The 27264-nt window shown below is 37.5% G+C and overlaps 2 protein-coding genes across 5 annotated transcripts in view; both read right to left on the bottom strand.

Moving 5' to 3' along the window:
* Window positions 1-588: 588 nt before the first annotated feature.
* On the bottom strand, window positions 589-8589 carry FBXW2 (F-box and WD repeat domain containing 2). 4 transcript variants are annotated; one of them, XM_062505850.1, is made up of 7 exons: window positions 8412-8589; window positions 6440-6857; window positions 5010-5204; window positions 4113-4246; window positions 3414-3500; window positions 2602-2771; window positions 589-1190 (listed from the first exon to the last, which is right to left on the bottom strand). In XM_062505850.1, exons 2-7 carry the CDS (start codon window positions 6540-6542, stop codon window positions 902-904), a joined length of 978 nt encoding a protein of 325 aa, XP_062361834.1. In that variant the 5' UTR covers window positions 6543-6857; window positions 8412-8589; the 3' UTR covers window positions 589-901. The 4 variants fall into 4 exon arrangements, with proteins under 4 accessions (XP_062361834.1, XP_062361832.1, XP_062361831.1 ...); XM_062505848.1 differs by lacking the exon at window positions 8412-8589 and adding an exon at window positions 8082-8410 and having other exon boundaries at window positions 6440-6949; XM_062505847.1 differs by lacking the exon at window positions 8412-8589 and having other exon boundaries at window positions 6440-7651.
* A 5907-nt stretch (window positions 8590-14496) lies between these two features.
* GARNL3 (GTPase activating Rap/RanGAP domain like 3) overlaps window positions 14497-27264 on the bottom strand; it is a 29228-nt gene continuing 16460 nt past the window's right edge. The window contains exons 17-29 of the mRNA XM_062505457.1: window positions 25109-25183; window positions 24076-24187; window positions 23223-23321; window positions 22191-22307; window positions 21353-21525; window positions 20885-21043; window positions 18962-19028; window positions 18217-18324; window positions 17647-17765; window positions 17287-17422; window positions 16057-16266; window positions 15640-15751; window positions 14497-14914 (exon numbers count right to left, since the gene is read on the bottom strand). Of these exons, the coding sequence (XP_062361441.1) occupies window positions 14758-14914; window positions 15640-15751; window positions 16057-16266; window positions 17287-17422; window positions 17647-17765; window positions 18217-18324; window positions 18962-19028; window positions 20885-21043; window positions 21353-21525; window positions 22191-22307; window positions 23223-23321; window positions 24076-24187; window positions 25109-25183 (1644 nt within the window). The 3' untranslated portion in view covers window positions 14497-14757. The remainder of the gene's footprint in view (window positions 14915-15639; window positions 15752-16056; window positions 16267-17286; window positions 17423-17646; window positions 17766-18216; window positions 18325-18961; window positions 19029-20884; window positions 21044-21352; window positions 21526-22190; window positions 22308-23222; window positions 23322-24075; window positions 24188-25108; window positions 25184-27264) is intronic.

Raw genomic sequence — 27264 nt, 5'->3', positions numbered from 1 at the left:
GGTGGAAAAACTAGGTGCTTAAGAGTCTGACCTTGTATTCAAGAGACTGCTTTACTGTGACTTCATTCAACTCCTACGGCATCACTCAAATACTGATTCTTGCATGTGAAAACTCCCCTTCATTGGTGTAATTCATACCACATACATTTGGGAATCTTGGCCTTCATTCAGTATGAAGTATGAAATCAGGTCACCTTGAACAGTGGGAAGAAGAAATCACAAAAAAAAAATACTGACATTAAGGTGAGAGGGAGGGAGGAAGGAAGATCAACCTAAAGCATTGCTAAAGCATGGGATGGTGTAGATACAGCTTTTAAGAACATATCAAATAGCACAAAAGTACATGGACAAGTATTTGTTAAAGGACTCATTTGATTCTTCTGTTTCAAAGGCTAAGTATTTAAAGCTATCATATGGAAAAACATTTGGAAGAGAAAGATTCTGGAGAGAGAAAGGGTTTGCTATTTTCTTATTTTTGTTAAGCAGCCATGCACTGTAACCAGTATTTGCTGTTACATGTACAAAAGCCTAGGGTTCTAAAATAGTAGCTTCACTTTCTGTTTCAGCAACAAAAAAAAAGGTCAGAAGTCAGGTCAAGCACAACTTAATTTCAGACTTGACAGCAGATTTGAATGGTTTAAACATTACAAGCTATACTTCAGAGCCCAAATAGGTATATTTAAACATGAATATAGACAAAAATTTGTGGTGAATACTGTTAGCATGCTGCATTGCACTATGTCCAAAACAACCCATTCCCAAATGCTGAAATAAAAGTAAATGATTGTGCATTGCATGATGATACCATTGGGTGTGCAGCTTTGGTTCATGCAAAGTCTCGTTTTATGGACACACTGCTGATAGGCCGCATATTCCTGAAGATTCTCTACGTGTGATCTTTTCAGCCATGTTCTTTCCATAACACCAAATGGATACTATGGTCTGGCATACTGGTGGCAAAAACCAAGCCCGTATCATTTTGGCCATTTAGTCCATTTAACCAAGATATTTCACCAGCCAAAAAGCTTGAACCTCTCTTTGACTTTCTATATTCTGGTAAAGGCCAGCGGCTTATTAGTTTTTCTGTCCTCAAGTCCATTATATACAGGTATCTGTTGTCAAACAGTAGAGCAAATATCTCTCCAAAGCCCAGCAAGGACACATTTGAGAAGTCTGGAGGTTTGATAACCCTAGAAGGCAAGAAAACAGTTTTAGAATCTCCCTTACAATGCAGTCATGAGCTTGAATTACTAAACCAAATCCTGTATGTCTACAGAAAAAGTGTCTAAACTCATAATTCTGAAATAATTTAGAAAGAACTGGATGCAAATCTTTCAAATTAAGCAACTGATCACTTAGCTACAGTCAGGTCTGTGGTTTCAGTTCTGACTTTGTGCACTCATGAAAGACCCATCTGAACATAAGTAAAGGCAAAGGTTTGAAAGGGATTGTTCTGCAGAGCACAAGAAAAAAAGAGCCACATACAAACACATACAAAAGAGTAAATGCACTTGTGTTTTACAATAAATTTCCATATGGATTTCATGCCTCAGTATCTTCAAACTAAGATGTAAAAGCTGTTATTATTCTTTTGATCATCTAAAAGGCAGAAGTAAAACACAGACATGTCTTGTTGTGATAAGCAGGTTAGATAAATCATCCAAGACTGGTCCTTAGAATGCTGTTTTACTGATGTTTTATGGTAAATTAAGCATGGGGAGAAATAAAAGATGTCTTCCCTTAATAAACAAAACTTGGAACAGAAACTGAAGAGTTGAGTCTTCCACAACTGCCTTTATGTTTGATCATAGCATTACATAAAGCAAAGAACTGAGGCACAAACATGTGTGGGGATGAAAAACTGCTCTCAGCATGAAGAGACCATCTTTCTATTTTGAAAGATGGGAGGGTAAAGTAAGAGGTTAAATGACTCAGTTATTCTTACTGGTAAGAAGCACTTCTGGAGATCTTTCAAATATCAACAAATATTCAGGCTAAAGAGTCTGCTAGTGGTTTTAAAAGTGCATTTTTTTTCTTTAGGAAGTTACCATCTTTGATGCCACCATTTCAGACTCATACAGCGTGATTCTTTTTGTGGAAATGGAATGCCATCATGTTTGGTCCCTTATTGCAGTCTGAGAGATTTCACTATCATTCCACAGCATTAGCAGGAGTGACAGATCAGAAGTGCTATACGGGAAAAGTCTTTTTAATTCCTTGTCCCATCAAAGGACCCCAGAAATGCCTGCCTGGTTCTCTGTACAGCAGTCACCATGGTAGCATTAGCTCTGGGCCACTACATTTTCACATTAACAACTACATCATTGTAGTCTGGTTTAAGTTTATACTGAAACACTTCAGACTAGGGAATAAAAATATGGAAGAGAATTAGCATGTGCCCAGAAACCAAAACAGTAATGAAATTACTGATATTATCAGATGACAAAATTAGAATTAAACCGCTCTAAATGTGTAAAACAAGATATTTGCAGACTTTTTATCAAGATTCTTTTGTTCAGCATCTAAACTAAGTTATTAAAAATAGTATTATCTACTTCTTACTTATTTAATGAAGGCTGAATCCTAAACGGAACAGTTTACCTGAGAATATCATAGCTGGCAAAGTCCCACTGGTATAATCCTAGTGCTGAACTGCACACTATGTATTTACCATCAAAGTGCAGTCTGGGCTGTAGGGAGATGCTGCGGTCTTCAGAAACAGACAGTGTTCTTAAGCACTTGCAGTTTATTTCCCTTCCAATAGGCCAAATCTACAATTAAAACACAGTTTAAGACCATAAAAAATTCACATTCACAAACTGTTACATACATAGAGCAAGCCTCACAGTCGCTTTTTAAGCATCAGGTGTGTGCATGAGGGTTTTGTAAGAAATATTTAATCTCTTTCAGCTAGGAACATCAGTTCTTCAGGTGACTTGTCTTGCACTATTGGTACAACACGTGTTGTTTCTAGCCTAAAAAATCCCAGTGAAAATGGGTACTTTAAAGAATGGATTAAAAAAGAAAATCAACCATCCAACTGGGACAGAAAAGTAACAGTGTTTCAATTATGAAGGCTTCTATAGCCACAGACTTAGAGCACCCTCCAACCCCAAAGTCCACAACAGTATTTGCAGTTACCTGCTTCACTGTGAAGTTAACACAATAAGCATGACCTGAAAGCACTGATTCTTTGCATCACCATTCTGGTAGAGCTATCATTAGAAACTAAATGCTAAGGTGAACACTGAAAAATTAGCTTCTAAAGAGTTTCATGTTCTGCGTGCAGCCTCTAAAGCAGGAAATGTGGGGGAAAACTAAAGCCTTCTTTTATTTGTAAACTTCAGCAAAGTACTCAAGCTTTTTGTTTTCCATTGTACCAAATTAATATATGCATGATATATGATACCTACCTTGATTTCATACTTATCTGCACTTAGGAGAATATAATCCCCGGGACTATGCATAAGAGATTTAACTTTGCACTTCTGCAAAACAACCTGTAATTGAAGGATGGTAATGATTTATTATGTTGATGCTTTTAAGTAAACTAGTTTTCATTTGCATTTTTCACTTCACTGACCACCTGCACAGTGAACCCATCTACAAAGGCAGTACAAATACTTTTAGCAAGTGAAGAAAAACTACAGTTGTAACTACAGTTACACTCTTGTTCCTACTAGTGACAACTTACTGTATTAATAAGCAATCATACATACTTCACCTGTACAGTCACACCCCCCCCACACCTTTCTTCTTTTCAGAAGAAAAATATTGTTTCATATGCAGGTTGTTTTTGCTATCAAGATTAATAGATTTTTTATATAACTTTTAAAGCTGTAGTCTTTCAGAGCCAGTTTTTATTCAGTCTTTGAATCAAAAGGCTGCTTCCTAATATTAGCTAAGCTGCTTTGGAATTAAAGTATCTTCAATGGTCTGAAAGGTTTAATTACAACTTAAATATTTTTTGTGTTGAAATTTTACTTTGTAGTATTTCCACATGTTCTTCACATTCTAAACCTACCTGCAGGATTAGGAAATAAAAATTTAGAACATGTTGCAAATTTAGTGCAAATAAATGTGTAAGATTAATTACAAATCAATATTCCCACCTTAGTGACCCATTCTGTGTGTCCAGTAAGGGTATTCAGGCATGTTCCTGTTGATAAGGCCCATACTTTCACAGTGAAGTCTGCAGAGCCACTGACCAGAATATCAAGTTCATCATTGTAATCCACACTAAAAACTTCAAACAGAGATGGAACTAAGTTAAGGAATAGCAGTCTCTATGCATGATCATTCTGTGAGCCACTAGTAGCTTCTATATGACTTAAACAGCTTCTGAATTCATATGCTACTGTATCTTTAATTGTTCTTGAACTGTATACATGAATTGTTGCTCTCGATGCCTGAGTTTACATTGCAATATTACTGGGGTTTTTTGCCCAAATTAAGAGCATGTATATCAGTGGTTCCTTGGCTGGGTTGTGGCAAAGTGTAACTTAAGCTAGTTCCTATTTCCACAGTTTTAGTAAGACAATTCCACAGGATGAGTACATTTTATAAATAAAAGGGGAAAAAAATACAGCTGAGCTGAGGGTATTTCTAAGTACACGACAAAGAATTTAATTATGAGGGCAATGCAAATATGTTTCCCAGGTCCTATTTTGCTCTTTGCTTTAAGCTCCTGTCCAGTCTGGGAATAGAAAGAATGGCCATGGCTATGTACACCCTGCCACCTAAAATTTGCACCTCTTTACTTGAAGCCACTGAATAACTGTGGCATTTATTGTTACTTCCATGCAATTGCAAAACACTACATGGCTAAGCTTTGGCATATTTGAGGACCAGAGTCTTATCTGTTCTGGTCACTTCCCCTGTCAAGGGGAACTGAGGTGATTCAGGTGACAGAGAGCAGAGGCTGAACAAACTGAAAAAGCTAACTTAGATTATATTTTGCTTGATATATGTTACTTCACTGAAATTACAATTTTAAAATGTCAACGTACCTGCACCAGTATGTCCTCTAAAATGCTGTGTCTTTGCTCCAGAGCTCCATTCCCAACAGGCTACTGTGTTATCAAAAGATCCTGTTACAAGCTTTTGTTCATCAAACTTCACTGCAGCACAAGTGTGTGTCTGGATACCATATATGCACTGACCTGTGCTTACATCCCACAGTTTTGCAGACAAGTCATCTGATCCTAGAATATAAAAGAACAGGATAATTGCAAGACTGGTAGATTTTGGCACTACCTCTGACTGACAGTGTCTACTGTGAAACAGATGCATGAAAGTTTCATGTGACACATCACTCTCAGGTCTGCAGAGCCACTGACTATATTGCAAGCTTTAGTTTCTTTGAGGAAGGACAGGGGTCCACCAAATCTTGAAATATAAATGAATACCAGGCCCCACATCCTGCCACTTTCTTTTCTCTACCTGAAGCTCCTTTTTTTTAAACTGCTAGCTTTGGAGTACAAAATGAAAGCCTGGACTCCTTACACCTGCTTCTTCTCCCAGGCGTTTCAGTACAAAAGTTGTCAGAAAGTTTTAACAATGCTGTTTTCCATGTAAAACATTCACTGCTGAGTAGGTAAGTGAAAGACTGGCTAGAATGTACTTGCTGGCTTCTAATAAGCATCCTAACGTACCAACAAATGAGCGACTGAAGTCAGTATTCCCAACTTATAACACTGTCATTCCAAATGACTGGAAAATCCCTGGAATATGCTCTGACAGCAGTTCATTGTAACTCTTACTATTCTTTCATACTAAGGCTTCATACATGTTCTGTCTGCAACTTAAGTTTAAACTGAAACCTTGAAGTCTATACTCTTCAGAGAGGAAGCTGAAATTATGTGCAAGTCAGACTAGTAACAAGGTTAAATTTAGTTTTACAGCACTTCATGAAGCACTTACGTTAAGAACTGAAAGTGCTTACAGCCTTATTTCAAGGAAGAAGATAGGAGTTTTTCTTCCACACTTCGGGAGACTGACATTCTCTCACAGCCCAAAGTCCTTTCAATTGAAAGCTGCCATCATCTAAGAGGACAGCTAACATATCTGTACTTCTCAAATGGGTTTACTTATAGTAAGAGCATGATCAAAAGCATAGAGCAATCTAGATTGGAAGGGCCCTTAAAAACTGTTTAGTTCCAACCACCCTGCCATGGGCAGGGACAATGATGCCTGCTGTTACTATTTCTTTATCCAACAAAGATATCTGTCTCCTTGTGTTCTTATTAAAGTGGTTAATGGATTTATTAGTACACCAGGTGTTCCAGAAGTTGAAAAAATAACTAATTTAGAATCATCATCTGTGTTCGCACTATGAAAATAATTTGTCTGGTAAAAGAAAAGCAAATGGTGATTAATCTTATGAGGGGAAAGAGAAGACAAAGAATTTTAAGACTCCCAAGTTGTCTGTCCTACCTACCTGTACACAGAAGTCCATCTTTATAGTAAAGTGCATATACTCTGGCACTGTGTCCAATTAAAGAGGATGTCTCAAAAGCTTCGTGGTCCTTCAGTTGCTTCATCCTTAAAATAGCTTTTAGGTAAACCTTCTTCCAGTGTAGAGGATCCTGAACAGAGTCATCTATCTGCCAACCCAAATTCTTACATGCAGTCTGCCACACCTCTGTACAGGCACTTATAACCTTGTTCCACTGCTTAGAGACGAGGCAACATGTGAGTAAGGTCTGCGGATCAAGCCATTTTAACAGATAAAAACTAAGTTCCAATGGAAGAAGTTTGAGGAAGTCCCTCTTGAGGAGAATCTCTAGATTATTGGAGAGGTGCCTGAGCTGGACTGCTCCACTCAAGCTAATCAGGTGATCCAGAGTTTCATTTTTCTGCAAGTCCGTCAGAGAAAGAAATGCAATAGAAATGTTATCAAGCCATGCTTCAAAGTCCTTTTTCTCCATAAGGTTATGGAAAAATTTACCTGTGATACATCAAAATACTGTATTAGTTCCGTTCAGAAAATAAGAATCACATCTTTATTACTGGTACATAAGTATTGCAAATGGCATGTTAACACACAGACTGAAGAGAGCAAATGCATTTTAAAATATTCTTTAGGTTAGGACTAAGCATTTGCATGCACCCTGAACTACCATTTGTCCCACAGAAGACTTAAAAGTAAATTGCATGTAGCTAGTGACTGTTAGCATTCATTATGAATGTTAACATATTTCTTGGTTTAGATTAACACTTTCAAATTTTGAATCTAATAAGGTAGGGGTTAGTTTAAGTTTTAAACCTATTGCAGCAAATAAACATTGTCTTAGAGCTTACTCATGGATTATTCTGATAAAAGGGAAAAAACAAAGCACATAAGCAGAGTGATAAGCTAGTTGCTAACATAATTTACTCTTATCTTTGTCCTGAACTATTTTAAATACAAAGCAGGTAACTAGTTAGTATTAAAAAAAATGTATAAACAGATGTCTGACAAACTGTGTTGCAGGTCACGGTAGTCATATTTCTGCACAAGATCTGAGCTTGTGCTGGTCTAGCATCAGTTTTGATGTGTCTTCACCGCATTGACCTAAACATATTTTTTAAATCCTGTTGGGTTTGTTTTCCCCCCTTTTCTCTCAGTTTATTTCCACTGAGACTTAACTGTGAAATTGAATACCACCTCCTGAACTACATTCTGTATGCATGCATACTATCCTGTGACATCTCAAGTTCCTTCAGTGACCTGGGACCATTGATTAACAAGATAAACATCAGGTAAACAGTTTAAAAATAGTATTTATTTATTTATTTTCTCTGGAAGGTCTAAGTTATTAGTCACTCCCAAATTGAAAGAATTGAGGTATCTGAGTGGGATTCAATAGTATGTTTATTTCTATATAGACATTTTACCATCACAGAATAAGAACATAGGGGATACCTCTTAACAGGGCATAGGAATACAGAAAAGTGCAGTCGACACTATGAAAGGCTGCACATGGCATGCAGTTGTTGGCAAAACAGACAAGAAGATTCTGGATGTCAAATGCACAGAAGCAGCTGCTCCTATTAAGTCACAAGTTCATTACAGTAACTTTTACTGCAGAAGCACTTACCAGCTTTCCTCAGCACGTATGGCAGTGAACATAGTTGCTGTTGGAACAGGCATATGGTCTCTTCAAACCAAGTAAAAATTCTAATAGGCCGGCTACAAATAAAAACTCCGTGAGCCCCAAGGCGTTTGTCGTATTCAATACGTGAACCTAATACTGAAATTAAGGGCTGCCGTAAGGCTGCTGAAACCGGTGCTCGAGCCTCTTTTCCAGGTGCTGCACAGCCAGCCCCATCCGCTCCCCGCGCCCGCTCCCAATATACTTCCAAATGCAAAAAGCACGGCAGGACCGCAGAGTCAGCGCCGCTGCTGCCGATAGCTCCGCGTCGCTCACCTCAGGTAGCAGCCCGGCGCGGGGTGTCCGTCGGCAGGCAGTCGCCACGGCTTGCGCGGACTCCCGGAGCCCAGCACGGCCGGGTGTTTCCCTGCGGCCATCGCTCCTACGGCAGGACCGGCTCTCGGCACTTCCGCAGCCCGCGCCGCAGTCCGCAGGCACCCACGACAGAAGGGTCACCCTCAAGACAAGACCAGGGCCTCACGACTGCCCGGCGCTGAAGGGAGAGGAGGGCTGGGCCGAGCCCGCGCCGGGCGAACCGCCGGCACCAGAGAGAAACCGCTCTCGGACCCGCCGCTCTCACGATCCGGCAGCTTCCGGCGCTCTCCGACGTCATCAGCCCCCGACGTCATCAGCCCCCGCCATCGCCGCTTCTTCACGGGCGAGAAGCGGTGCTGGGCAGTCTCGCTGCCTGCTGGGTTACGCCGCTTCCGACTAGTACCCGAAATTTTGGCAAGTTCTGTTTGCTAAGAATATTCCTGTTACTATTATGATAAAAAATGCACTAGCGTTTATCGTACTGACTTAAAATCACATATTCTCTCTCCTTCTGCAAGAGATACGGTGTTAGTGGAACCATGCACAAATCTAACGTGATAACTGCATCCCACTTGCTTGATTAATTGGGGCAAAATTAACTTTTTCCTACTTAACTTGCATTTATTCTCTTCACTTTGTAATTGCAGGTTTTGCCTTTGATTGGGGTCCGACTCCATGGCTGCTGATGCCGGAAATCTTCCTGCTTAAGGGGAGTGCTGCTTGTGTGTTAACGAACTCTGGGTTATAGCCTTCTTAGGATCCCAAAGAACTGCAGGGTTGTATAGTAAGCATCATGAATTACTCTTATTTCTTTAGTTCCCTTGTTCTTTTAACCTGGTGTACTAACGGTAATGGCCATGTGAGAATATTAATTGCATTGGAACCTGTATCTTTTTTTCTTAGATGTAAAATAAAATCTAATTTTACAAATAAATAAATAATTTTCCTTGCTTCACTCTACCTTTTCCTTATGGTGCATTCTAAAGTGAAGAAGTGCATGATGCAGCCTGGGTAATGTTAGTTTCAGACTGCAGTACTTGACATTTGTGTGGCTGTTATTTCTGGGATGCCTGACCACAGAATTAAGTCTTAATCCTAAATGGAGATGAAGTCTTAGCTTTCATGGATTGAAGTCTTTTTTCCTACTGTTGTCAAGGTGGCTCGGAATGCATTTTAATCACAAGAAGGTTTGTTGCTCTCACAAGAATATCTTTGATACTTCAGGAAAGATGACTGCTTTTTCAAAAGGAATTGCAAGGTCTTGGTGACAGTAAGAATATATACTTAGCCAGAAAGGGAAAAAACTATTTTGTAGTGTTAGTTTACAGAGTAAAGCTGTCCAACTGAAGCAGGTCTCCAAAAGTCTGAAAAGATTCCAGGAAACATAAACAGCAATCCCATAGCTATGATACAGCACTTCAGGAAACTCAAATGGAAAGAGCAATGCTCTGTGCTACATCCTGATTTCTTGTCTTTTTACTTTCTAAATTTGAAAGTTATTAGTTCTGTGTGTGTGAAGGAAACAGGTGGGGTCAAATTTATAGTTTATTACAGATGAAGGAATAAATGAAGTTTCTTCTTCACAAAGGTGATAAATAGCACTTGAAACAGTTTCAGATGTGATAGGACTGTTTCTATTTGGATTTCATATCTAAAATACAAACCAGACATGCTATCATATGACATTGAAAACAATGGTAATACATCAGCATTTAAGACCAATGGTAAAGTGTCTTTGATCACAAATGTGGCAACATTCTTAACAATATACCATTATTAAATTACAAAGCAGTCTGCTACCATTCAAAGACAAACTGACATTCCAGATTGATAACACTCTGCATAATACCTTTACATAACAGTTTCCATTTATGTAAACATTATTTACATAATACCTAATAAATCTATAAATAAATATGCAGAAAATTATCTCCATTTTCTCATCAAGTCAGATGCTAGTACCACAATTTCCAGTAGCAAATAGGGGTCAGTCAGTTACAGGTCAGCAACAAAGTGAAGCAGCTAAGCAGTATACAGGCTGGTGAAGTTGCTGTGCTCAACTAGTAAGAATAAAAACACTCTAGCCTGCATGCAAGTACAGATGTTTTCTGAATAATCTTGAGCCTTCCATTATTATTAATATCAGGTTCCCAGGGACTAATTTAGTCCTTCACAAAAACAGATTAACCTATCTGAAAAGCCTATCTTAAAACAGAGAAAACAGTACTTTAACAGAATAAGCAAGCACTGTGCATATGAACCATGACACTGAATTGTTAACAATGAAAATAGTGTGATACTTATTTTCATACAGAGAAAGCAACAGAAATTATTCTGAAATACCTTATCACTTACTGATGGGATTTTTCCTTCCCCTGCCTTTTATGATCCCATTATTTTAAATTCCTTATACTCAGGATTTTTAATCCCTGAAAATTTACAGTAGAAATTGCAAGTATATATACCTACATATGCATATATATTGAAAACCAAATCCAAATGAAAAGGGTTATATATTTCAAATGCAGAATAAGCCAACAGCTCTGAAAAAGCCCTTGCGCCCGCAAGCACGAGTTACAGACCCACACCTTTAGGAAAACATGTTCGAGCTAGCCTTTACTGGTCAAACAGACAAAGAACAGCAGAAAACATATGTCAGGAGTAGCAACCTTCACCATATGTAACTAGTTAGGCAATAACGTTATACATTCCCTGCCCTCTTAATTACTATTTAAATATTTATTCAGTTGACTGTCACAGTACTAAAAAAAAATCCATTTGAATCTATCAATTACAAATACTTGCCCATTTATAGAAATAATCACATGAAGGTAGAGAACCTGCTATTCATTCCAGGTACATACTTGCATATGTGTTATGCACTGAGAAACAACAGCAAACCAACAAGACAGAAACAAACACTCCTCCCCACCCCCAAACCCAAACCAAGAAAACCCAGCCAACCAACCCCCCCTCCAAAACCTGAAAAAAGAATCCCAACTTACAAAACCCCCCCACACACCCAGCCTCAAGAAAAAACACTAACCCAAACAAACAAGAATCCCTGCCACACCCACACACCAATAAAAGACTATAACTAGAACAGGCCTTATTTCTTTGCAAACCAGGAAACTGAATGTATGTGTGCATTTGCTCAGTCTAGAAAGCAGCTCTCTTGCTACCATGAACAGCCATAGCCCTTTCAAATTGCATGTGGGTTTTTATTTCTCTTTAGAATGAAGTGTTTTGTTACTTTTAAACATATAAAATATTTATGTATACTGCATTGCCACTAGAATAAGGAACTGGACAAAAAAGACTCATAGTCTATACTGGTTTCTAAAGCCCAAACTGGGCTTTAGGGACTTGGGGAAGGGCTCATCCAAGCCTCAGCCTTAAGGGCTCCATACTGTGTGTATGTGTGAAAGAATTCACTATGTTCTGGGCTACTCTTATACAGTAAGTAGGTGGTAAACTACATATACATGACCCTAAAGCCTCGGCTACCATCTCTAGGTGTCATATAAGAGAAACTAAATGTTGTATCACTCTCTTCTTCTTTTGCCACATTAGATATTATCCCTCTATGACACTCTGATTACAGAAAACTCAAGAAGTTGAAGCCTTGTTAAGGCACTTACTGGATACATTAAGAATGAAGACATTAATTTTTTTCCAGGATTCAGCTCCTTCCTGTCCTGTATGAGTAATGGTCAGTTAAGGTCTTGTAGTTCCTAGTGTGACTTGTTCAACAGCTTGTACCTGACCCGTTAAGTCAAGCTATAGCATAAAAGCAGGTGGGAAGTGGGCAGGGATGCAGTTGCTGGGCTTCCCTCTTTAAATGGTAACCAACATCCTGTTCCAGTTATGTACCACGAAGCCAGAATGATCTGGTTTTGTCTAGCTTCAGTAATCCAGTATCTGTACTCCTTATAGTTCCTTTGCTAGATGTCATCAATGCTGTAATTACAGGCTGACCTTCAAAAGTTCTTTCTCTCTCGCGCGCACACACGCGCACACACTCCTGCCCCCCAGCACTCTCTTAGTTCATGGTAATACTTTACAGCCACTGCTGCACTTCTGGTTCAAGAAAGTAAGTCCTGCTTTATAGCCCTTTGTTCTGTAATGATGTTTAGGTTATAATGAAAATGCTGTATCCATATGCATTCTGATTACCATCATAGCCGGTGTTCAGTCTTTCTGTCAAGCTCTTCTCATTCTTGTTCTCCCTAGTGCTCCATCTCTAAGGCTAGTCTTTCAGGATATCTAAGTATGTGTTTGCTCAGGTTCTTCAAAACAAGTTTTTAAATGTCTATATATTGCTTCAACTGCTATCAAACAATGGTTAATAATTTTCAATCATGCTATAATAGCACAGGTGAACATCTGCAGTATATTTAAAATCTGTTATCTTAACAGGGTAAAGCAAAGTTTCCAGTTAAAATTTTAACAAAAGCCCCAGTTAAACACACTGGTATAGTCTTCAAAAATAGTCATGAGCCAGAAATTAAATACTACACTGAGAAAGCTGTTAATGGAAAAAAACTGGTTCTTTTCCTTTCTAAAAATATGTAAGTGCCAGCAGTGACCCCAAAAACAGATTCAGAAGTGTTTACAACTTCCAGGAAAATAAGTAACACGTGGTAATTTCAGATTGATTTGTTTTTTAAACCTTAACTGTACAAATAAATAAGGATAGGGTAAAGTAACACAATCTCTGGAGACAACATTCTCAAAAAGTAATTACACATTTTTGCAAAGACTTCGATCTGGTACTTCCTTTTAGATGCTTATTAAGATTCACCCCACACATCTATGAGTGTAAAACACACTAATGTAATAACAGCCTTCTGCTCCTAGACTAATTACTGTTGAAAATATTGCTTTTTCTGTTGATTAGCCACCCCAGTTGAGAATAAGAAATTATGCTTCCAGATAAGATCTTGCAGATTTTCTTAAGTGAAGCAATTCAGCCATTATATACAGTATAAACTGAGGAAAAAAAATATCACTTTGCAAAACCAGTTTTACATTCAGATAGATGGCAGCAGAAGGCACACATCTCCAGATTATACTTGAACAAAAATGAAATCCTGACATATGAGTCATATTATGAAATGAAATCAAAGACACTGAAGTATTTCTACATATAGAACAAGAAACCCTTGCTAATAAAGCTAAAAACATCATATATAGAAAGGCTTTCATGAAAAAAAACCAAAACCAGACAAAATCTTTGCAAAGGTCATTGTAGAGGAAAGGGTTAAAAAATATCAAACTTTAAATACAAATCCCTGCCTTTTAGGACAGTAAGAGACAAGATGACTATTTAATCATAGCATACCAGCTTATTAGCAGTGAAATTTTGGTCTGCATCCAGTTAAAAAAATACAACTATATGAAATAATGACTTATACTGTTGGTGTAAGCGCAGACAACAGCTAATGATGATGTCTGCATAAGAATCTTTTTGTAATCAAAGACAACTGGGGTTGGCTCTTCTGCCTGTAATGGAAAAATCCACAGATGCACTGCAATAAGAGTTCTCCAGTAGATGGACTGGGGTTTTTGTTTTGGTATTTTTATGTTTGTGGGTTTTCTTGGGATTTTTTAATTTGCAATTTTTGAGAAATATTCTGAAAGTTTGTGTTTCCTATAGAAAGTTTCTCTGCTCAGGGAATATTTATGCTGCTCAGGGAATATTTATGCCAGAAGAGTTTTCAAGTTTCTCTAAACAATGAGCAAAGGAAGCACCCTCTTCATATCTCATTTGATTCTTCAGTGAAGATACCACAGATGCATCAATTTAGGGACCGACTGCACTGTTTGAAATTACCTTGCCTGCAAGCCTTTTGTTGTTGTTGTTGTTATTTTGTTTTTCAAAGACCAAAACTTTGTGTTATAAAATTCCTCTTCCAACATGACGTACACTTTTATAAAACAACTCATGACAGTAATAACAGCAATTAACTTTGCTGCATGTCCTTTAGGTAAGTCAAATTATAAGAAGCTTAGAACAAGTAATACTTTTTGTTTACTTCAGCTTCAGCTGAAGTAAATAAATCTCTCATTCATTACCTACTGTTAAAATGCCATGAAAAGTAATGCTTCATTAACTGAGAAAACATACCTATGTCAAAGATACAAGCATCACCAAATCAGGATGTGCTAACCAGAACAGGGGTCCTATAAGGATTTGTCACCAGTACTTCCAGCCACAGTTTACCACCAGCAGCAGTGTTTGTGACATTGCCATAGAGCTTAGAGTTGTAAGAAAATGTGAAGAAGAAAGGTTTTAAAAGTGTCTTCATTTTAAGTCAATGATGTCTTCATCATATAAAGAAATCAGCTGAAATGGAGAGCTAGATGGTGCGCTCTCCTCCCTGTTTGCTAAAGTATTGGGATCTGAGCTAGTGGAAAGATGACATCTTTCAGAATAGCTTTCAAATGAGTTTGAGATTATCCTGCAAAGAGGAAGACAAACATTACTAAAAAACATACACAGGTCAGGGCAGGAAGGAACAATGGCTACTCAATCAAGTCATCCTAAAGACAGACACAGACCATTACAACTGAGTTTCTTCCTGTTTTACTCTTCTAAAAATAATCAAAAGGCAGTATTAATGAAGCTCCTCACCCAAATAATTTCCAAGTAGGGACATATATCAAACATAGCTTCACATTGCAAGAGACTTTTTGTTTTGTTACTCTCAGTCTCCTGTATCTCCTGTATCGCCAGTATTCTATATTCTGCCAGTATTCTATGCAGATGTAGGTTATGGAAATATGGAAAACAAGAGAATGGCACTGGGGTCAGTGGCAAACAGACAAATGCTGTGGTATTTTTTCACAAAATTTATTCTGAAAATAGCAACACAAGAGCATACAAAGAAAACAACAGGAGTCTGCACAGTGCAGCTGCAGTAGTCCATATCTTTATAACAGGTTCAGCTGCAGCAGGTCCCCACAAAATGCCATTTAGTCTTGCCTTGCTCATTAACACGTCTTTAGCAAAAAGTGTAATTGTTTCAGTGCTTAGTATTCAGATACTCTAATGAACACATTAGCAAGAAATGCACGTGCATATACAAAGGTCTCAGTCAGCCTCATGCCGACTGAGATAAGCACAAGCAATCAATTCTGAAAATATTTACAGTCCAACTTAGCCTGTTTTCTAAAGTATATTTACCTGTCACTACTAGACGATCTTACGGCTCCCTGCTTGGGGTCTGACTGTCTTCGAGAAACCTTTTTTACCTTCTGTGCACATTCTGTCTTGCGTATAGGCTCATCCAAGAGGCCTCAATAAAGGAATAAAAGACTTAATACTTTCAACAGGAAACAAAGCATTCATGAAAACGTTAACCATCTGTTGCTGGTTTCCATTATTAACTATTTCTACCTGGCTTAGAATATGCCCATCTTATACATGATCAGACAACAGCTATACTATTAACAAATAATGCTGCCTCACTGTTTCCTTTTTTTTATTTTGACAATTTATGAATATTAGCTGCATGTTACAAACCTACCTGTGATGGTGCAAAGATTAAAAAGTATGTATTTGTCAATTGATATGTAACACTGAGGAATGAGGAGAGTTTACCCAGCAATTCTTTACGTGTTCTGCTTGCAATTTCTTTAATTTCCATACGAGATAAAGACAGTGAGTGTGTAACTGGAAGAGAGGTGATGCCACTCAATGTTGTAGTAGTGATGACCTTGGGAGCCAAAGGGGACTTTAGAGGTCGTTCAATGCTTCGCCCAACCAGATTGCTGAGAGGTATTTTGTACAGGTTTTTGCATGGAACTTCACCTAAAACACAGAAAGAAAAAAGATTACACTTGCACAACAGAATCGGTTCTTAATAATTCAAAATTAAAAGTTATAAAGACAAGCTACACTTGTTGAGCTGGACACTTTTTAACTGAAATGACAAAGATCTTTCTTGCTCCAGAGATCTTTCAATACAAATAAGCTAGGAGAAGAAGAAATACAAGCAATTTGACTTCGAGAGAAAAAGAAGACTGACTCTTGGCAACATGATAAATCGGGAGTGAACCTGGAAATTTATCTCTCTCACTGCTGGTACTCTGACTATTACACTGCACTCTGTGCAATATTTCCCATGTGTTTTAATATACTGCAAATATATTGGAGCCTGGATCCCAAGTGGTTTAAATTATGACTCCTCCTCTTAGGCAACACAAAATAACACGTTTTCCCAATTCCTAGAAGAAAAACAAACCAAAATCTCAAACTTACCATCAAATAGCACTGCCTTTAAGAAATCTGTCATTACCTTCTCTCCTTTCTGCTAACAGTAAAGCAGCAAATTTAAGGAAGAAAGGTGTACACACATCTGGAATTTATGCAGTTGATGTTCCCTTGTTTCTCCTTTATTGTTACACTATAGATTGTCTGTTCACAGATCATGTTACACTAAATTGTCTGTGCAAAGTTTTTCAAGGCTTCTTACTTCTGTTTTGCAAAAGAACTTCAGCCACTCAGTGGTTGTTCAGCTCTCCTTAAATGAACAGAATAGCGTATGTGAAATATCAAGCTTTCTCACAATTTATGCCCCTTTTTGCATTATTACTCGTAGTCACGTTGCCAAAGACTCATCAAACTACTGAGGCTTAATTCCTCCCTTCCTACAGAAATTATTTTTTCAGAACAGTGCTACCATGTACTCAGAAAAGAAATACAGTGCAAAAGCTCAGCTAAGTGCTTTATATGTGTGGAAAATAGAAAATCTCTTATCCTCCACACTTTCAGGTAGGAACTCTGATTTTTTTATGTAATAACATTTGGAATGATTAGAGATCACATTACCTTCTAGAGAAGGAAGAGGAAATTCTCGCTTTTCATAAGTTGTCAGTGTTTGAGGAGAACTCTTTGAACTCATTTCCTTAGAGATGCTGTCAGATGATACACTAACTGCAGCAGAAGCTTTAAAGTAAATATCCGACTGAAATGACAAATAACCCAGCATTAGTACAGTCAGACTTTCTTAGTCATCCTCTGATTCTCTTTGTCCTTGATATCAACTAGGAGCACAGAGATGAACAATTACTGCAGATAAAGAAGCACATTATTTTGGTTTTGTTTGTTACGTTTCTAGCGGCAGCAACTTTTTATGTTAATTAGATCCCAACATATCAGAAACTGTCAAACATGATTTTTCTGTCTTACCCTTGATGCTACAAGTTGAAGCTCAGGCACAACTGCTGTGTGGACTAAGTTCCCGTTCACCACTAAGCGGATCTCAATGGAATCAGTAGTGAAGGCAAGAACATAAGGGAAAGCACAGACTGCAACGAAATAGAAGTTATTTGGCAAAGAAAAATGGTTACAGCAAAAGTTTCTTGGATGCTCCACAAAAACTGTTCTTGACCTTTTCCGGCATGTTCCTTTCCTATGAAAAGTGCTGTCTAACATACAGATGTACACCGAGCTACATCGAGCCTGAAGAAAATTTCTCTCTCCATACCTGGCAGAATGTAGAGTGAATGGAAAATGAGAAACACAAAAAAGAAAGGGGAAAAAGGTTCAGGACAGGATGAACTTGATACCAAGGCTCCACTTTTCAAAATTATCATATTTCAAAATTATCATTATCATATTCATATCTGTGCATATCACATTAAGTCAAGTGGCATCATGAATGTAACATGCTTATTCCCAGAATACTTCTACCAAAAGCCAAGTGCAGGCAAAAATGGAAATGAAAAAACCATCTACTAAAAAGAGATGTTTTCTTACCAACAGCATAAGGAACTTGATTCCAGCTGAACTGGAAGTCATAAGCTGACGGCTGGACCAGTGGAGAACCTCCACTGAAAGGATATACCTTTCTGTATTGACAAACATCTATAGCAAAACAGAAAAAAATAAGCATACATCACTTTACACTGTAAGTGACCACCACCCATTTTATAGGGAGATTTTGCAGAAGGGTGGATATTACATACACAATCAAATATTCATGTAAAAGTCCCTCTATAGCCACACAGCAAAGCAAAATTTGCTTTCTCTGTCAAGACATTGGAAAGACCAAAATAAAAGACCTCCATTTTAATAAGTTGTCATATTTCACAGAGTAAGTATTACAGTTTCTACAGTCATCAGGTCCCAAACTTGTCTACAGATAGAGGAACAGGCAAGAAAAATTCAGAAAGCAGTGTGCAGAATTGTACCTCTCTGCCCTTCAAGTAGCCATATGTTCATTTGCATTACACTCTTTGAAGATTGTTATGGAGATGGGTTATTACAGACACCAAGACTTCATGAATCCTATAACCTGCACATCTGTAAATAAGCTAGTATGACTAAAATACTTGAATTTCTAGTTTCTCCAATATGCATTTAAGTTCCAAAGAATGTATTTTGACAAACTTTCCACGAAACACTAAAATTTATTTTCAGATACAGACCTAGACTCCAGTGAAAGAAGATCTACATATGCAGATTGAGCTATTACCATTTCTGGCCTTCCCTAAACACTTACAGTTATAACACAACAATAGACCAGCTTCACCATCTTCATATACATCAATAGCAGCAACAAAATGAACCTGCAACGATAATGGAAAAGATGACCAACAGGCAGATGATACTGTGGTTACTACAACTCGGTCGTAACTAACAAGCAATACAATCAGCTGGGGAAGTGCACAACACAGGTAAAAGAAAAAAAATTATTTTTATTAAAATAGCCCCTTTTGTGATGTAATCTGTAGGATGTTCTCAAGATGAAAGTTAGTTTCTTTTGTATTTGTTCTGTACAGTACTGAACATTCATTACCACACCACAGTGTAAAGCAGTAAAAGCATATAACTTATTTAGCAATACAAATTTTGGGAAATAGGGTGATTTCAGAAAGCTCTGAATCAACATGGTATGTTAATGACAACAATTATTTTCAAAAAGTGATCTTCAAATGCACATCGTGACTAACAAAAAGATCAGATACACCAATTACTGGTTCAAAACCACTAACACATACAGAGGTCAAGAGGGATGTACCTAAGGATTACTGAACAGTCTGAATTTACAAATTGAGAAGCAATGTTGGTTAAACCACACTATTTTTTACATAGATTAGGCTATATAAATTCTCTTAATTCAACTTTGGTTTGGTCTTTTACATTTAGATTAAATACAAACCAAAACAGCCACAAAAAGTAGGTATCTGTTCAGGAAAAGAGACCTTATTAGTGAAATGCATAAGGATACATTAGGCAAATTCTTCTCAAACCATATATACTACTTGGACAGGGAGAGAGCTGAGAGACTGATTCCCTGAACAGCAGTTCTTTGAATTTCCTTGATTTAAGATTACTGTGCAGGTCAAGAACTGTTAGGCAAACCTGAAAGTTTGCACATCCATACCAAATGCATTTTGACCCATCTTTTGTAGGGACTGAAAGCCATTGCTGCTCTGTTGTCCGGAGAAATAAGCAGGCAACCCATTTCAACATCATCAAAATCACTAGCTCAGCTCATATTAATTGTCTGCTTTGTGTTCCTAAAGAATATAAGGATTCCAGTGTGGAAAAGAAATGGGAGTGGTGGCTGGCAATGGTGACATACTTTTCCATCCCCATTCTATCCTTCTACTTTCTCCTCATCCACATTGATTCCCAGTGCTGTGAAGAAGGGGTTTGGTTTTTTTTTTTTTGTTTGTTTGGGTTTTTTTCCGTTGGTGGTTTTGTTTTCTGTTTGTTTGTGTTTTTTTTTTTATTTTTTTAAAAATTTTTTAAGGGGTTGTTTTCGGTTTTTTTTGTTTGTTTGGTTGGTTTTTTTTTTGTGATCTAAAACTACATGTCCACATCCCTATTTAGAAACTATCCTATCCTTTCTGGAGCAGGAAATACTGGAACTTTTTTCTGAAAACCAAGAAATTTACCTAAATCCCAACCTTATGTCCTAGAGAGAAAAAAAATCAGTTATTAGTTGACTGGACAGTTTCTTAAATACAATGATAAGCTATATGTAAATATTTTAGCTGTAGTACATGCAGATAGGCAAATCTGAAAAGGATTTGGTGACCAACCAATAACTGAAATTATTTTGATGCAAATTTTTAAACCATAAAACACTGACAGTACAAAAAGTAATCAAAAAGCTAACTACTGGCTGAGAAAGAAGAAAAATGAATTTTTGACAACAACATTCCAGTGCCTGAAACACCAGCTTTTCCTCAATGTCTTATCTTATAACTACCTCTCTTGGGAGTTTTCATCGTTTATTGCAAAAGGAATAAATATATCAGAGCATGCAAAAGCAGTGGTTATAGAAGTAAAAACTAACATACACAAGCATCTCCATAAATTACACTCCTAGGAGATCAGCACAGAATGCAATGAGTCTACAACAAATTATGTTCAGTGGGGGTCTGCAAAAGAAGTTTCAATGATGAAAACTTACCCTGTTTGTTTCAACGTGATGCAATCTATAGGACTCCCCTGTGCTCTCATTGACTAAATCAAACTGATGTCGATAGGCTACACAGATCATATTGTCACTGTCTCCAGTAGGCCCATCCACCAGTGTCATAACCACTGGAGGGTCAGAAAGGCATATTTCCTATAATGTAAATAATAGAATTACTCTCTTTTTCAAGTTCCTACTGTGGGTGCTGTAAGTACTGTATGATTTTAAAGGGATGATTTCTAAGCACAGAGGCATAACAAAGAACAAGAAGAAACAATTCTTTAAAATTCTCAAAGTTTTATTTAGCATATATATGACTGAACTCCACCGTATGACTTCTCACTTTTATTTTTCTGTAGGTTCAGGAAGATGATAATGCACACTCTGCTTTCCCTGCATCCCCCATGCTAGCTGAGTGCTGTTCAGTGTGTTAAGATTAATTAGTAACTAGATTACACATACCCGGATGTACTGGAACTCCTCTACTGGAGATTCAGGAGATGATAGCAGAGAGCTGCTGGCTGAAATGTTGAGCGAATTATATTTCTTTGTGACGAGAAGTAGTTTGTTCCGAATAGCCACAACAATCCTCAGCTCGTTTCCATGGTGAGTATTAATGGCATACAAATGGCAGCCTGAGGAAATAATGTTCTAGACTCTAAGTGGTTGGGGTAGGGTCTGATTTTTTTTTTCTGTATTTGTATGATGATTAGTACAACAGGGCTCTGATGGATGACTTGGCAACACAGAATTAAAAACTCCTCAATAGGATTACATCGACTTCTGGGAAAAGACAAAAGCTTATGACTCTTTTGGAATCTTTTACCCTTAATCCTAAGTACACAAATTGTCACTATTCTGCAAGTTGAAGCTTTTCAAAACAGCTTGCTTCTGAAGACCAGGAAACATTTATTTTTACAGAAATAATGGGCAACACCCAGACTAATCTAAGCACTACTATTTAATGCGGGATTTGCCAGTGTTTCGCCAACCTAAAGTGTGCTTTCAGTCTATCATTCCCCCAAAAATCTTCTCCCAAGCCTGAAATCCTATTTTTCTATAAAGTTTTTTACCATCAGCAACTGCCAAGCAACGTGGGTTTTTTTACAACATGCAAAGATACCATGCTGGACTATACTAGAGTAGTTTTCAAATACAAGCTTAACAAAGTGTGAACTGACGGTCCAGAGAAAAAACTAAAGGAGAACACCTACACCTGCCTAAAGAAAGCTAATAAGCCCCTGGCAACTATCAGCATCAAAACACAGTGGATGTTTTTAACACAGTACAACAATATCACCTTTTGTTCTCTCCAGTTTATTTTCTCTGCAGTCATATTTGCTTCTTATCATTTTTTTAGTCTCTATAGCTTTTTGGATAGCACTGAGTCTGAAGACAAGGATACGAGAGTCTTTCCCTGACATATGGAGAGAACCAGGAAAAAAAGAAGTTAAAAAAAGAACATGGTAGTTTAAAAGTAATACTTCTGATTAGAAGTAGCACCTAACAAACAGAGCAAAAGTAAACAAAGCATAATACCTCTCTGGGGACAGAAGATTTATGAACTCTCTGGGATTTACAATTCCAGTAACCAATCCCTTCAGTACAGTAGTAGAATTTCCCATTAGCTGGTGCTGCACCAAAGAATGATCTGAGAGCTTCTGAGCAGTGGAATGCACAGTATTTTTTGCAAATATATAAAATCTTTCAAAATAACAAAAATATAAACTACAGGGCAAGAGTAAAAGGGTTAAGTTTAAGAGCTGGAACCATCCACGTGAGCAACTGATAACTGGATCCTTAATAAGAGTTTGAACTCTTCAGGATACAGAAGGGTTTTTTCTAGAAATATCACAAACTAAGTTACTATATAGCTACACTTCCCAGATCTTCAGAAATGTCACCCATTCTCCAGGTGTCTTGAGAGAACTGCAAATGGCTCTCACATAGTCTGAGCTAGTTCTGCAAGATCTCAGGGTGAATTTCATCAGATGCAACTGAATTGGGCAACTTCCAGTGATACAGAAAGAACAATGTTTTATCTAAATCTTGGGTAAACAGAACTTCAGCAAATACTGAGAAAAGAGACATAACAGGGTAAAAAAATAAACCAGCCATATCTGCAATTCTTTCCTGAGTTATGCATACAGATCCTGATCTTGCTTTGTGTACGTTCCCTTTACAAAACTCAATCACAGACTGCCGGGTAAAAACTATCTCACTACAAAAATGCACATTTGATCCTTCTAAACGAGACACAATTGTCATGAGACATACATACCCAGCGACACCCAGAGTCACGCAAGAGTCCAAGAACAGGGACCTCTCCTACCTTTGTCTGTTCGGGCAATCAAAACATCCAGAGCTTCCAACACATTCATCTGCTTTATTTGGAGAGTTTTATCAAATACTGGTACTGATGGTTGACCATCTAAAAAAGAAACACATACATATTCAAATTCCTACTCCTACTCCTAAAACTTGCTAGATGCTGGTTTTGAACCATTTCTTCCTTCTAATTAAACTCTTGGGTTTTTTCCTTAGAAAAATGAAGAGGAAAAAAACCCAAAAAGAACCGTGCAAAGCTCCTACATGTACCACAGCATCACAGTCAATACTTCCTCACAGGAGAGTTTTATTATTGTCATGCATCAGTTTAAGTGACTGAAATGTAAAAGTGACACTCCTTTGGCAAGTTTGAGAATTATGACCAAGAACTAATTTCATTCCCTCAGTCCCACTGGCCTTACATAGCACACAGAGGATAATAAGGGATCAGAGCACCAATATCATTGCTAAGGGAATAAGTAGGGTTTCATTGCCACATAAGCCCTTGCCATCCTGCTCACTATTATCTAGAGCTAAGAAAACCAGAGAAGCCATTCAGACACTTCTTGAACCTGGATGTGACCTCCTACGACTTTTCACATGGTCAAGAAAACAACATCTGAAATAAGAAAACATTCAGAAATCTGCATTAACACTAGATCCCCAATATGGCTTGATTCTACTGAAGAACAAATTTTTGCAACTAGGTCACATAAATGTAATAAATTTATTTGGATTAGTAACTATCCCCCTACATAAAGACCTACTAACACCTAAGCAGAGTTCATGAACACACATTTTCAAGAAAATGGTCAGATACATAAAATTGACACAAAAACACTAGATCATTTACTAACCATCTATTAACAAGATGCCAGCATCTGTAGAAACCAGCAAGGACTGGCCCCAAGAATCTGCACAGACAACCTCATGAGGAAAATTACTGCAGAAAGACTGAGATTCCCAAGGCTATGAAGTAACATAAGGGATACATATTAAGTACACTAAAAAAATACAGATCATACAGACACAGAATGTGATGGACAATGGTAATAACATGTAAATGCTTTTGGCAGGATACATTTCCAAACAGTATATTGTTGGAATTTGAAATATCAAAATTGAATTAATTTTCTTGCAGAGGATCTTCTGTATAATTCTGGTTTGGAGACTAGTTAGTGTGAGACACATACCTGAAATGCTAGAATTAAAACACATGCAGCTGAAACTCAGTGCAACACTCACGCAATATTTTTTTTCATTTAAAAAACCCACCCAAATCTATATGCTTAAATGTATGTACCACTATGCATGCACAGTTTGCTTACATTTTACAGCTCAGTTTGTGATGTTTAGTGACCAGCACAGAGTACAGTTAAAACTGCCTTTCTGCCAAATTGCTCTTCCATCCTGTGCTCTCTGTACTTACCTCCCAGGGCCTGCCCCTCCTCTCCCAATTTATATATTAGTTGAAATCTCTGAAATTCTAGAAGCACTTCTGAAGCTTCTGTATATAAAACACATGCATAAGAGTGCAGCTGTCATATTTCACACCCTAACGGCTTCAAACAAAATCCAGTATTACAGGAGAGGAAAACACAACTGAATTTTGTTTTAAACGTGCTGAAATTAAAATAAAAGATGATTGCATATTGAAGATGTCACTTTAATTGAATTTTCTCAGGTATAAAAATGTCCACGCTTGCTTTAACTTGAGAAGTGCTTCTGCCCTCAGGCTCATCCTTTATTAATCTAATAGTGACTGCAGAATCACTTTGACACTGTACATTTCATCTGTTCTGCTGCAGCATCTAATTACAGAAGTAAACAAATAGATACCAAACTAGATAATGTTTAATGTTTCATAACTTCTCAGACCGTTTCACTCACCTCCTTTTTACAAAAGCCTGCGGTTGCCAAGTTAGCTGTGGTATCCCCTTTCACAGTGGTTTTCAATTTCAATGCCTAATACAAACAGATGTTTTATTCAAACTGAGTTTTTGTCAGCAATACCCAAACTAATGATGACATAAAAAGGACAATTTAGGACTAGAAAGTAATTTCAGTTTGGAATTCCTATGTCATTTTAAGTAATGAAAAACGAAGCAGAATTCTGTATCCTCAAAAAAGTAGGCATAAGCCACTAGATGGCTACTAGGTATCTTCTCAGCCAAAACATATGTTGGCTGTTTCTTGTTTAGTTTTTTTGTTTGTTTGTTTGTTTGCTTGCTTTCTAAATGGCAACTCAGAAAAGAAGAGTCAAACATAGTAACAGAGAAAAACTGCCACCTCATACTACTAAATCTAACCATCTAAAGTTTACTTTATAATCTAGCCAGATGGAGGATCCTCCTGTCAATTATACAAATGGAGCTTTTATTTGCAAAACTTCCTAAGAAACATTAAGGCAAACTATATATATGTCTGTCTACATATACTGCCAGGCATGCCAAGGACAGATGGCCACTGGATCGCAAATACATCAGCTGGAAGTAGCTAGAAGCAAGGTGATTTTGAAAGGGCAAAAAACTCCAGAGAAATATTGTATATACATAGTTTCACTGAGTTACAGTAAGTCTGTTGGTGTAGCCTATATTCCTTCATTGCTAACTTTCACGGTATTCCTAGACCATGATACGTGGAATTGTCACAGCATTCCTTAATGCAAAGTTTAGAACTAACTTATACCAATTTTACTGCCCTAGAGTTTGCCTACCATCACTGCCTCTGGGAAGCAGCAGTAAACACCTACATGCACCACTTGCACATTTGCATTAAGCATGGCTGTCAGCTTACAGAGATGCACAAAATACTTCATTGCATGAACATTTTAATTCCACCTCACCAGTCAGAAGATGTCACCCTGACAATAAATAAATGATTTAAATATACTGCTGAATCAGTCACCAGTGAACTTTTTTTGCCGTCTAAAAAGTCAACCGGTTACAAAAAAAGGGGAAATATATTCCTCGTTTGGCAAGAATGTTTGAGTTACTTGGAAGGTATCTTGAAATACATCAGACCTACAGTTTGTAACGTAGAGGAAAGATCTTTTAGGGAAAGGAAATAGTTAAATGTTAAAAGAACCTCCAAGAAAAACACTAACAGGTATCTAGGAATTTATAACCCAGATTATAGGTTTCCCTTTGATGAAGACCATATTGAGGACGGAAGTCTTGTTTACCAAATGGGTCCCAACTAGATTTGTTACATGAGCATCTTAACAGCATGTAACCTGGGGGAGGTGGAAGAGGTTTCCATACTTTCAATAACCACGCTTTTCATGTTTTTCTTTATTTCTGTAAAGTAAACATTGGAATAAATAATTGGTTACTTCTGCCTGAGTATTACACATCCAGCTTTCTTTTTTTTTCTAATGCCTGCCTAAAATGACTAGTTATTTCAACGTGACTGGGGAAAGGACAGGAAAAGCAGAGAGGAGATTTTGCAGCTCTGTCAGTGCAAGCTTCAATAGCCCTGAGATTTTTTGAACCAGCTCCTAAGTGCCTAGCTCCATTCTCTACCTTTAACAACATCTAGAACTTCTCAGACTCTTGTAATCTTCAATTTTTTACTAAAATTTTAAAAAGAGGGAGAGAATTCAGTTTTGTTGGTAGAGTTTTTTTTTTGTTTGTTTGTTTGTTTGTTTTTTGTTGGTTGATTTGGTCAGTTGAGTTTGGTTTTGTTGTGCGGAGGGTTTTTTTGGTTGGCTGGGCTTTGGCTTTTTGTTTGTTTGGGTTTTTTGTTTGTTTTTTGGTTTTGACTTTGTTTTTGCCCTGTTAACTCCTGTGGAGTTAAAAGACGTATTCTTAAGATAAGCTGCAGATCCACGAGACCAGTTTGGATCAAGAAGAAACAAGTGAGAAAGGACAGGGGAACTGATGAGTATAGTCACTGTTGGCTTTTTTTTTTTTTTTTTTTTTTTTTTTTTCTGCAATGAACTGTCAGATCAAAGCAGACTGATCTAAATCATCAGCAGGCTGTACTTCTCACAGAATCATTAAGTTAATAAGCCCATAGAAGACTGCAGTCAGCATCTGGTATGT

Source organism: Cinclus cinclus, chromosome 19, assembly GCF_963662255.1.
Source record: "Cinclus cinclus chromosome 19, bCinCin1.1, whole genome shotgun sequence".
In the NCBI taxonomy this organism is placed as follows: domain Eukaryota; kingdom Metazoa; phylum Chordata; class Aves; order Passeriformes; family Cinclidae; genus Cinclus; species Cinclus cinclus.
Note: the sequence above shows the minus strand (reverse complement) of the source record. Positions and strands in the feature narration are given on the sequence as shown.